The 12,645-nt window shown below is 48.1% G+C and overlaps 2 protein-coding genes across 2 annotated transcripts in view; both read left to right on the top strand.

The window, feature by feature from the left end:
• Positions 1 to 1,229, top strand: part of TTYH1 (tweety family member 1) — a 76,276-nt gene extending 75,047 nt beyond the window's left edge. The window contains exon 15 of the mRNA XM_015417367.1: positions 964 to 1,229. Coding sequence (XP_015272853.1) covers positions 964 to 1,044 — 81 coding nt within the window. The 3' untranslated portion in view covers positions 1,045 to 1,229. The remainder of the gene's footprint in view (positions 1 to 963) is intronic.
• Positions 1,230 to 9,115: 7,886 nt separating this feature from the next.
• Positions 9,116 to 12,645, top strand: part of LENG8 (leukocyte receptor cluster (LRC) member 8) — a 21,191-nt gene continuing 17,661 nt past the window's right edge. The window contains exons 1-2 of the mRNA XM_015417373.1: positions 9,116 to 9,606; positions 12,353 to 12,527. Of these exons, the coding sequence (XP_015272859.1) occupies positions 9,569 to 9,606; positions 12,353 to 12,527 (213 nt within the window). The 5' untranslated portion in view covers positions 9,116 to 9,568. The remainder of the gene's footprint in view (positions 9,607 to 12,352; positions 12,528 to 12,645) is intronic.

The following is a 12,645-nucleotide window of genomic DNA, read 5'->3' as shown; positions in this document are numbered from 1 at the left end:
AAGAGGGAAAGGACATTTTAACCCTTTCTTTGCCTGCTATTTTCTTGTTGGAAAAAGTTATCTCTCTCGGAACTGCTTTTAGCCAAGCTGGGGGAGGGATGGGGTAATGGCAGGGGTAAAAAGGTTAAAATGTCCCTCATTCCCTGGGTTGTTCTCCTCTGTGATTAAGCAATCCCAGAAGTTGCATTTGCAAAGGGAGGGGGAGTAATTTTGAGAAAATCCCTGTACCTATGCAGTTAGAAAGGGAATGCGGGGAGCCTGAATTTAACTGGTCCAGCTGGAATTTCATCCTCTGTGGCTTGTGCAGAATAGAAGGACATAAACTTGAAGGGGGGGGCATGGTGCAGTCCTTGTTGAAAGAAATCTTGCACCTTCAGAGTTGCTCTTCTTGTCAGTTGCAAAGAAGGCTGGGTGGTTAGAATCAGAAGATGGAAGTGAACAACTATTAAATCTCACGTTTAATGAGCACGTAGCCTATAAAGAGAAATGGCGGGGCAGCTTTAAGTGATGCTTAACAAGCTGGGCAACCACAGGAGGCTGGGAGCAGCTGTTCAGAATGTCCACGGCAGGCCTCGCAGGGTGGAGGGACATGCACAGGCTGCATCTGATAGTTGCCAGCCTTCAGGTGGGGCCTGGAGATCTCCCAGAATTACAACAGCGATCAGTTCCTTGGGAGAAAATGGCTGCTTTGGAGCGTGGTCTCTGTGGGCATTCTGTCCCACCGAGGTCTCTCCCCTCTCCAAACGCTGCTCTCCTCAGGCTCCACCCCAAATTTATAGGGGTTTCCCACACTGGAGTTGGCAACCCCACTGCACCCGCCTCCGTTTTTATCCCTACCCATTAGGCCACGTGCCGCAGCCAGTGGAAGGGCTCTGACGAAATTGATTCTTGTCTCCCAATTCCTATGGTAATACTGTCATTTGGATGCTCACCTCTCAACTTCTCTTCTCCGTTGCCCTGCAGTATTCCCCCAGCATGCGAGCGTCTTACGTCGGTGCTAGTGAAGAAGTGGAACCCCCCTACCGGACTGGATACCAGCCCTAGATGCACCCCAGGAGACCCTCTACCCACATCCACACCATCTGACTAACACAGAGCAGATCCCCCCCACCCCCAATTTCTTATCAGAGTGCAACTGAAGCACACTCGATCACCACGTCCCCCTGCCCTTTGACCAGCGTCTCTTCTTCACTCACTTAACTTGCCGGGCCTCTGGAAGAGAGCAAGGGGAAAGGAGCCGGGAAAGTCATCACCGTCGTCACATATAAGGGACATGGACAGAGGCAAGAATGAGGAGTGGGAAAAAAAGAGAAAAAGAAAGGGGGACCAGAGAAAAGGAATGAAATCAAAGAAGAGGCACGATTGGGAACTAGGACAGAGGAGAGCAGCTCAGTGAGGCGAGAGGGACGAATGATGAACGAATGAACAAACGAACAATCGAGAAAACCGCTGCCTGCGAACAGCAAAACAGACTCTGGCCCACCGGACCTTATGCAACGGAGAAACGAGGTAGTCTTTCAAGTGTCACAGGATTCTGTTTTGCAGCAAACAGCAACCCCTTTCGGAAAAGAGCAGGTGAGAGGTTTAGCGAGTCAAAACACACAACAAAAGAACAGAAACACCATACACAAACGTGCGTGCGTGTGCAAAAACATGAATGAATGGAGGGACAGAGCAAACGAGTGAAAGGAAGGATGAATGGAAAGAGAGCGGAAGGTGGGGGGAGTCAGCAGGTGGCAAGCTACAAAAGAACGGTGTCGTCGTCGTCTCCCCCCCCCCGAAGCAGGAAACTGCCCTGCTCCAGGCTCTCAGCTTGGGTAGACCCGAAGGATCGGAGGATGGCTGCCGGAAGCCCCACGGAGACCAGAAGAGAAGGAAGAGGGGAGTCCAGTCGGGGCCCAGAGCCACCCCTGCTCCCCACCAGCCTCTTTGTTCCTAGTTAGAGCCCCCCCCCAACACTAACAAGCGTTTGGAATTTGCCCAGTTTAAAATAAAAGGGAAACTTTATTTTACATTCTTTTGGATTTTGTGTGGCTGAGTTTGGGGCAGGGCGGGGCCGCGGGTGGGGTGGGTCACTGAGGAATCTTCCAGGGGCTGTAAGACAAAAGAAAACTGCAGACAAGCCAAGCCTCCAGCGTCCATGCTTGTTATGTTTTGGAAGCCAACGTCTGCAGTCTGAAATTTCAGTGGGCTTTTGAAAATTTGCATGTTGAAATTCAAAGGGACAGGGAGGAGCCTGGAATTAAAATCGTAGCATGCAAATGGGAAAGAATGCAAACTTACCATTAACGGCAATGCAGGAATGTGAACTCAAAAACTTGCAAGGGAGGCTTTTGAAATGTAGGTTTTGACATGCAGAGGTAAGACAAAACCATTCAATTATTCACACCTTAATGTGGGGGTTTATTTGCGGCTGACACACGAGTCAGCCCTCCTGTTGTCGTTCCCCCACCCACCGTCGCGGCCCAGCTCATATCTCAACATTGGACAAGGTAAGGCAGCCGCATGTAAAAACGTTTAGAAATCTTTTGGGAGGCAGCGATGCCTGTTCTGAGCTCGCCGCATCACCTGCTCTTCTCTCTCCCGCTCCCTGCCAGTGATTCAACGCAACTAAATTTAGCAAAGCAGCCAAAAGACCCAACAGTTCCCTCTCACCGTGGCACCTGCTGTGATAATGGATCCTCTTTCCAGCAGAGGAGGATGTTAACGCAAATCCCAGTTATTGAATTCTCTGCTTCATGTGCAAAGATGGCTCCCCTGTTTCAGCCCCTTCCCCTTTGCAGGAGTGCTGCCTGCTATCAACCGCTCCCATTTAGAGTTGCAAATGATTTTTTAACAGTTCCAATTTCCTTCGAATCAATTGGGGGTCCTTGTCTTGAGAGCAAGGCTGATTCTGTAACATACACACACACACACTTCTGGCATTTTCTGGAGGGCAACTGCCATGCCCGTGAGGCCCAACTGACCCTAAGCATTCTATTCCCCTGGGCATGCTTCAAGTGCCGTGGAGTCATAGCCGACTGATGGTGACCCCAGCAAAGGACTCTGAAGGCAAGCGAGAAGTAGAGGTGGTTTGCCATAGCCGTCCTCTGCAGACTCTTTCTTGGTGGCCTCCCTTCCGAGTACCGACCCTGCTAAGCAGGGGTCATTTTGTAGAAAAAGAGGTGCAGGAGCTCATTAGCATAACTCATTAGCATAACCTATTTGCATATATGCCACACACCCCTGACACTCCCCTGGTTCCACCCCTGGATCTCCAGGTATGTCCTGATGCATCAGAGTCAGAGGCCCTGAAGGCGGTGCTGGACAATTCCTGTGCTGCTGAGGACCAGTCCTTCTTCACCCAGAGAGTGATTAACACATGGAATTCACTGCACAAGCGTGGACGGCTTCAGGAGGGAATTGGATAAACACAGGGGTCATTTCGTTGAAAAAGAGGTGCAGGAGCTCATTGGCATAACTCATTAGCTTCTTGCTCTGACTGAGGGCTGCTGGGAGCAGGGGGTGGGGCTTGTTGCATGTGCCCGCCCCCTGGGCTCTTTACTGCCGGACCTCCGCTCCTGTGCGCTCCCGCAGGAAATGACCCCCTACTGCTAAGCTTCCCTATACCATGCTGCCTTCCTTCCCCTAATCCCCTGCAGAAGGGGGGGGGGAGCAAATCTATAGCCTGGGCTGCCGAAGGGAGCAGTCCAAGGTCGGTCTATTCAGGAGCAAGTCTCACTTTATTCAGTGGGGCTATACTCGCCCAGGATTGCACTTGAAACTTCCGGTTGCTTCCCAGCTGACAGATCTGAGGCGACATTAAACCATAATGACTTGTTCTCTGAAGAACAACAGCAGCAGTTTAATAGCTACTATGTTGTCACAAGGCAGTGACAGTGACGAGGTTGGATGTTCAGCTGAAAACCAGACAGGGGAGGTCCTAATTAAAAAAAAACCCAATTCTTGGTAGTTTGGGAACAATTTATTTCTCACAGACCTGAAGGACGACCCATAACTTTTGTTTTAGTATTGCAATTACTGTGCGGCAGGCCAGCCGTATGTATGCGCAGACTAGTTGCATTTATTCATTGTTGAGGGAAAGACAGTCTGCCCAAGAGTACTTCCCATGTCCCAGGGCAGAATGCGGGATATACCAGATGAATTTCTGCCACTCACACAGACAAGAGGACTCAGGGCAGAAGAGATATATGCTGGCAAGTTCAACGCTTTCCTTGATATTGGTGGTTAACTGCTGGATATTAACATTCTCCAAATGTATATGCCCTGAAATGCACTTCTTATGGTCTGTTTTTTTAGTTCGGTCTTCCCATGCCCCTGTAAAAAATGTGCTCTTCATTTTGTCATGAAGTGCACTCTGCTTTTTCTCTCTGTCATGCCCTCCTAGGCCTCCTTTCAAACCTTTACCAATGAGCGGTGTTCATGCATCATCAGCTGTAAGCCCTCTGTTTATCATTCCATTCTGCCAGTCAAAAAGGGAGGGTCTATTTGGCATCTTGGAGCTGCGGTGGCTCAAGTGGTTAAGACGCTGAGCTGCAGGCTGTGGAAGGTCAGTAGTTCAGCAGTTCGAGACCCGGGTGCCGCATGATGGAGTGAGCTCCCGTCTCTAGTTCCAGCTCCTGCCAACCCAGCAGTTCGAAAGCAAGAAATTTCAAGTAGATAAATAGGTACCGCTTTGGTGGGAAGGTAACAGCGTTCCGTGCACCTTGGTGTTTAGTCATGCCGGCCACATGACCACGGAAATGTCTTCGGACAGCGCTGGCTCTTCGGCTTGGAAACGGAGATGAGCACCGCAACCCTAGAGTCGAATTCGACTGGCTTTCGAGCAAGGGAACCTTTACCTTTACCTATTTGGCATCTTAAATAAGTCCATTTAAAATACATAGAGATTTTTTTAAAAAAACTGTCACGCACAGCCTAGATTTCCGGTAAGAATGAAAATTGGCCATTGACTGCAGTTGTCTTAGGTATAGAGAGGAGTGGCTCTATTTCCATTGTCTCTCTATGATAATTTCCGCCCTGTAATATTTTGCATTGCAAGTTAGAGTGGAAAACTGGTTCAATTTTAGAAATGGAGATGAATTATATAAACCTTTTATTTGTATTATTACTTTTAGAAACTACTGTTAATACTTTATGCCATAGTTATCAATATATACATAGTTATCAATATACTTTATGCCATTGTTATCAATATATACAATATAATCAATATATTTATTATTTTATCAATTATTAAAATGAAACGTATTTATATCTTGCCATCTCAGCTTGATGAGCACCTAGGGAGTGATAAATAATTAAAATATACAGTAACCATAACATCGACATACATACGAATCAGCAACAAGGACTAGTGATTCCCAGGACAATCCTAAGGACATTTGTCTGGGAGTAAGCCTCACTGCATAGACCTGCACAGGACTCTGAGTAACCTGTTCTAAACTAAACTATTTGTCTGGTGCCGCCTGCCTTCTTCTATTTGATTGGCTGAGTTCCGCATTTGGTGGCATCTGCCTTTCTCATTGGGACTCAAGGTGGATTCCACGAAGTGAGTCAAGACCAGAGGTCGATTCGGGGAGGATCGTGGGGGATCGCAGTTCCCCCGGGTGAGGTGCGGGGGGCGGGGCACATGACGAAGCCCCACCCCCTGCTTCCGACCGCCCCGCTTCCGGCCCTCATTCAGCCAGGAGGAGGCAGGAGAAGAGGGAGGGTGCTTCCTCCCTGCCTCTCCCCACCCCTGCCTGCCCGGGGCCAGGGAGGGCCTTGGCGGGGCTTCCTCGCACTCCCGCCGGCCTTGCAGGTCCACCGCCGGGCCTTATTATGTCAGGGGGGGTGGCATATGCTAATGAGTTATGCTAATGAGTTCCCCTAGCTCTTTTTCTGCAAAACGACCCCTGGTCAAGACAATCAACAGGATGGGACATTCAATAAACAATGCAATACGATTAGGGTTGTAGAACCAACCAGAAATCTAAAAACCGGAACTGAAGCAGAGCATGACACATTAAATGATGCAAAATTAGATAGCAGGATCCGACTTACAGCCAACTATACCCAGTAGTATAGACCACAGTCCCTAATAATTTATCCATGTAATTTTGTGGATAATGTTGTTCAGTGCTATCCTAATGCCTGCGCAGAAGAGCCCTCTGGAACAATTCAGTTTTGCATAGATTCAGGTGGGTAGCCATGTTGGTCTTAAGCAACAGAACAAAATCCGAGTCCAGTGGCACCTCTAAGACCAACGAAGTTTTATTCAAGATTTAAGCTTGCATCTGTATTCTCAACAAGAAGGGCTATACATCCTCTTGATTGTAGTGTATTTCTTATTTGGAATAGTGGACTGGAATAGTGGTTGTAATGTAATGCAATGAATAGTATGGAGCGTAACAGGGTCTCAGTTAATTGCTCTCAGCATTCCACAATTCAGAAGGGTACATTTACACATCAGTCTCCAATTCTGATGTATATTTTTGCTTCACTATGTCCCCACCCACCCCCACCCCCGGAATCAAATCCAAACAAATGGTGACCATATAAACTAAGCTTGTTATTCTTGTTTGGTCCTTGCATCTGATAAACATCTTCACTATGTTGTATGCTAATTGCTGCTCAACCGCCACCTTCTTTCATAAAGTTGCCGAGTGGTCTAAAGCAGAACAGCTAGATTCATATCTGACAAAGGGCAACTTTTATTTTAAAAAGCTCACACCCCGAATATTTTGTTGGTCTCCAAGCTCTTCTACAATCAAACTGAATCTTTGCATCTGGTGCTATTACCTGGCAGCTCTTCCCTGTGGACTATATTTACCACTGCCTCTTTCCTCTTAACTACAAGACTCATTAATCACATTTAAACAGCATTTTCAAGCTGTCAAAGTTCCATGCATTACCTTGTCTTAATCTTTACAACGGCCCTTCAAGGCAGGCCAGTATTATCCTCCCCACGTTGAAGGGGAAGCTGAGGCCACAAAAGAGTGGCTTGCCAAAGGCCGTTTAGTAAATTCATGGTAAAGGTGAGATTGGAATGCATAACAATAACAGTATTATTTGTGTTGTGTATCATACTATGAATTAAACCAGAGCTGGTATTGTATTGTTGCTAGAAAACTGAGCCAAGGGATTTTCTGATTTACAGTTCAGCCTTCCAGCAGCTCTAGCAGTAGATTCAGGGAGGATAAAAGGAAATATGTCTTTACACAGCAAGTGATTAAAATGTGAAACTCGCTGCTAGAGAATGTATTGATGGCCACAGGTATAAACAGCTTTAAAAGGGGATCAAATAGATTCATGGCTACTAGCCATGGTGACTAAGGGGAACCTCCACATTCAGAGGCAGTAAACCTCTGTATCCCAGAGCCAGGGGGCAACATCAGGGGAAGGTTTCTATGCCCTGTCGTCGGCCGTCCAGAGAAACTGGTTGGCCATTGGTGTGAGACAGGATGCTGGACTAGATGGACCACTAGTCTGATCCAGCAGGGATGATCCTTATGTTCTGCAACTAGGGTTGCCAGCTATGGGTTGGGAAATCCCTGGAGATTTGGGGAGTGAAGCCTAGTGAGGAGGGGCTTGGGAAGGGGGGAATACCACAGCAGGGTATAATGCCAGAGACTCCAGCCTCCAAAGCAGCCATTTTCTCCAGGGAAACTGACAAAGTGTGCTTGCACAAGAAAGCTTATACGGTGACTAAAACTTTGTTGGTCTTAAAGGTGCCACAGGACTCAAACTTTGTTCTGGGAACCAGTTGTCATTCTGGGAGACGTCCTGGCTCCAACTGGAGACTGGCAGCCCTACCTGCAACACTAGTTTTGGTTTCAATGGCAGAGTGACATCTTATTGAGAATAAATAATAGAATTATGATATAATCAATACTTAATATTCAGGAGGGTAGTTGCGTTGGTCTGAAGCAGCAGAACAAAGTGGCATCTTTAAGGCCAACAAAGGTTTAATCAAAGGGTAAGCTTTCACATGCAAAGCACACATTTGTCAACATTGTTGGTCATAAAGGTGCTAGAGGACTCAGATTTGTTCCAATACTTAATAGATCAGTATTATTCAAGTATAAGGTAAAGGTTTCCCTTGCTTGAAAGCCAGTGGAAGCCGACTCTAGGGTTGCGGCGCTCATCTCCGTTTCCAAGCCGAAGAGCCAGCGCTGTCCAAAGACGTTTCCGTGGTCATGTGGCCGGCGTGACTAAACACCAAGGCGCACGGAACGCTGTTACCTTCCCACCAAAGTGGTCCCTATTTATCTACTTGCAATTTCTTGCTTTCGAACTGCTAGGTTGGCAGGCGCTGGAACTAGAGACGGGAGCTCACTCCGTCATGCGGCACACCCGGGTCTCAAACTGCTGAACTACCGACCTCCCACAGCCTGCAGTTCAGCGTCTTAACCACTCGAGCCACCGCAGGCCTTTATTCATGTATAGTGCTCGGTAATCAATGCCGTCCACATAATCACGGCGACAGTCCTTACAGCAGCCCCGTAAGGAAGGCCAGTTCCTTCCCCCCCCCCCCCTCATAACGGGATGCACTGGGCGGGGGTGGGCTGAGGCGGAGACAGACAGCGGTGGCAGAGGCGAGCTTCAACCCCGGAGACCTCCGAGAGCCAAGGCGGCGCGGTGGCGCGCTTCGGTTTGACTGACTGATTGACGGCTGGTGCCGGTGGGTGGGACTCGCGGTCTGTCTCAGGCCGTTTCCGCTTTGTGCCGTCACGGCGCGCGTCTGCGCGGTCCGTTCCCCTCCCCCTCCCTCCTCGGCCACCGGAAGGAAGGCGGCGGGCTGAGAGGCAGACAGACGGAGCGGGCAAGAGAGTCGGCAGGCGCCATCTTGGGGAGCGAGAGGCGTCCTCGGGGAGCGGGCGGATCTCGCGGCCCGTTTCCGACCGCGGCGCCAAAAACGGGCCGGCCGTTTTGTGTCGTCGCCGCCGTCGCGAAGCTGAGGCCGAGAGAGTCGCTGCTTTGTTAGGCGGAGGGGGGGAGAGGAGTAGCCAAGTGTTTTCTCCCGGGCGGGAGCTGTGAGAGGGGAAGGCAGGGGGGTGTCTAGGAGTGGGGGTGGGTGGGGGTGGGCCCCCGCCTCTGCGCAAAGGGCTGCCTAGGAGGCTCATGTGTCAGGGGTGAGGGCGCTCAGTGTCTCCACAAGGGGATTGTAGTAAAAGGCTCTGGCTGTAGCAGACCCAAAAAAAGCGGGCTGCAAAGGCTAAAAGGTCCTGGGAAGCGGGAGGGGAGGGGAGGGCAAGAGCGCGTAGCTGCTGCTCTTGTGGTTCCTCCTCTTGGAAGGCGTCAAGAAGAGGGATCCGCTCCTGGCCAGCGCTGCCCGGTCCCGCTGAGGAATCTGGGCCCCCGAGGCCCTCGAATTGCATTTCGGGCAAAGGGGCATTCCTACAAGTGGGCACTGCCTTCCTGCAGAGAGTGTGACGCGCGTCTTGCCCAGTTAACTTCCTTTGTTTGAGCTCTGCCGGCGGAAGAGTAAAGGAAAACCCAAGTTGTGCCGAGGGAGGGCCCTCCCCCCCCCCCCCAAGAGGCTCTCCGGGGCATTGGTGTCGCCCGTTTGGAAATCCACAGCTCGATGGCTACCAACATAGGGGACCAGCGTGCCTCGGAATGGTGATTGCAGCTGTCTTAATTATATGGGGTTGTGTGGGTTGATGTTTTGATAGATGTTGCCCAGTGGGAGGAGTGGGGTGACACTCTAAAGCCAGGTGGCAATTTGAGTTTTTAACTAATCACGACAGGCGAGAGAATCACAGTTGGAAGGGGGAGTGACAGAAAGATCTGGGTACTGAAAGGGGGGGGGGACTAACTAAACCATTTTCAAAAATTAGTTACGTAGATAGAATTGTATGCACAACTCTCAGGGCAGAAACTGTTTGTGACCTTGGAGATTAAGAGATCAAGCCTGCAGCTGGTAAATAAAAGCCTGGAACTGTTCAGTTGCAACAGATAGGGTTCTTTTTTCCCCTTTTTTTACAAAGGAGACTTTGGGCCTTGTTTATCCTGTGTTGCGAAATCCTGCATGACTGGATTTTGAGAGTGTTTGTTCAAGAGTCCCACAAGCATTGCTACAAAATTGACTTTACAATTTAAGTCTGGAAAACTAGCCAAAACATTTTAATCCTAATCTCTTCTCTAATCACTTGAGTATTTGGCTGAATTTATTTGAACTGAAATCTCCTTGGTTATAGCACACAGCATTGATTGGACACTCACTGCCTCTCTTACTTTGAAAGGGTAGGAATTTGTGGAACAACATACTTGCTCTCTGAGTCTGTCTATGAAAAAGTCTTGGGTTTCTAGCACAGAAATTAATTGGTTTGAAATTCTCTTGCAAGTGGCTGTCTAGTTAGAAGGTTGGCTAAAGGAGGAATGTTGGTAAATGTCCTGGTGAGCAGTTTGTTTGGACTTTGTTGTTGTAATATGAGATGAAGGACTTTATGTAGGGTGGAGAATCCTGTATTATAGAGTCTCTTGTAAATATAGTAGTGTTTTGAGTGAAGGTTGAGTCTGATCAAGACATACTTAGTCCCACGGAATGAGAGACCTGGAAAATTATTCAGGTTCTTATATATTACAGGTAATGCAAACATGCTGGTATTAGCTCCTGTCTGGGTTTGTGTACGAGTTGATGTTCTGTGTTAGAGAGGTGTCTCTCACACACGTTTCAAAAGTAGCTAAATTTCAATCACTGAGCAAATACAAATGTAATAAAGATAGGACTAGTGGTAAAGTACACCATTTTAAAAAGAGTAGTGGAGTTAAGGTGTGATCTTACCCAAAGCTAAGCATTCTTCTTGAGATCAGTGTTTTCTCTAGTGTCATTATAATGCTTGTTTTTACCAGCTTGCTGATCTTGTACAGTTTAGCTGGTTGCCCACCAAGTTTTCAAGAAGATGAGGTCAGGTGAATAGTGCTTACCAATGTGTAATATCCATTCTTCTCTTTTCCTCCCCTCATCCTCTCTTGTTTGAGCAAATGTTGTATCAGCTTAAATTATCACATCTGCAAAATACGTAAGGAAGTTTCATCAGTCATAAGGGAACGTTTGCACAGTCAGCTTAAATTATCACATCTGCAAAATACATAAGGAAGGAAGGAATTTTCATCAGTCATAAGTAACGTTTGCACAAGGCTTGGTGACAAAAGTTCTTTTACCTCCTTGTGGGCAGATTCTTATGAGGAACCATTGCAAGAGGCTACTGAGGGAAGAGTGGGTGGAGAGATTGAGCTAAAGAGGTGAAGGCTGAGAATAGCTTGGAGGTATCAGATATCACAGGAAGATACAAAGCATTTTTCTGAACAAAGGACCATGTTTAGACCCCAAAGTTGTGTTCAGAATAGCTCTTTATTTGGTTATGTGGTGGGTAAGAATTGCCTCCGAGTGACCAAACAGGGACATGCTACAGTCACTGGGTGGTTCTTTTCTCTCTGTCTGCCCCCATCCCCAGCTTAGGCCACATGTGACAGATATATGATGGGCTAGGAAAGGGCTAGTAAAATTTGTGGGTCTGGTAGGTTTTATAGTCTTAATTGCATGGTGGGAATTGTGGAAGAGCTGTCATGCAAATGGAAAAAATTAGACTGATTATTTCTGAGGCAGAGAGTAAAGTAGCTGAAATCTAAGAGCAGGGGAGCACAGGAGCATCAGAAGGGAAATTTCAGGGCACTTCTGGATGGATAACTCTAAACACAATTATTTAGACTTGATCCTGTCCTGGGCATCTGATCTCTTTGCCTGTTCTGACTCAGTTGACTGTCTATGATGTCACACTGGCCTTCTATTATCCTTAGGAGTGATTGAATGGTCTGGCTCCTCCTGCCCTCTGCTGTCAGGGCCTTCCTGTTTATTCAGGAGCTGTAATGTTACAAGAGGCTTGGCTAGCCGTTGCCTAATTGCTGGTGTTTATGAGGCTGGGGGAAACTTAAAATGTGGAGGGAACATTCCATAGGAAGCTAACTCCCTTGGTCTGCAGTGGCATGCCGGGGTTTCTCAAGCTGGATCATTTGCATGGTCTTGGAAGCTTTAGCTGAAACGGGAGCTTTCAGGGTAGGATGCGTATGTCCTTGTTGTGCACGCAGAGAGAACTGAAGTGATGATTCAGTGTCTCAGATAACAGAAGTATAGTGCTGAATGTGGGCCTGGGTTCAAATCCTGCTTGCTCAGACTGACTCATTGGATGGCCTTGAGTGGTCATTCCTGTATCACAAGACAAATAGTGATGTGCTTATGGGTTGTCCATGAGGGCAGATTGGAAAGTCGTATACAAATTCAGCGTTATATTAATGATGAAAGTAATAAAAGAGCTTGTGGTAATAACTGAATCTGGAGTTAGATATCTACTCTTCTACCCTACAGGGCTACCCAGTACAGCCTGGGTAATGGGAACGCCAGGGAGAACGGGATGGAAGGCCCAATGCATGAGAACCCCGAATGGGAGAAAGCCCGCCAAGCGCTGGCCAGCATTAGCAAGGCCAACGCTGCTGCTTCTGGAAACAATAAAAATGCCACCAGCGGGCCAGCGAATGCACAGGTAAGAGCGTTCACTGCTACGGGGCAAGGTTGTGGGTCATAGGGAGCAGGAATAATCTGAGGGTGTGCAAAGTTCTTTGTGTCTGGTTTTGCAGGCTAAATACTGGGCAAGGCTCTTG

Source organism: Gekko japonicus, unplaced genomic scaffold (genome assembly GCF_001447785.1).
Source record: "Gekko japonicus isolate JY-2015 unplaced genomic scaffold, Gekko_japonicus_V1.1 scaffold2313, whole genome shotgun sequence".
Lineage (NCBI taxonomy): Eukaryota > Metazoa > Chordata > Lepidosauria > Squamata > Gekkonidae > Gekko > Gekko japonicus.
The sequence above is the reverse complement of the archived record's forward strand: the minus strand, read 5'-3'. Positions and strand labels throughout refer to the sequence as shown.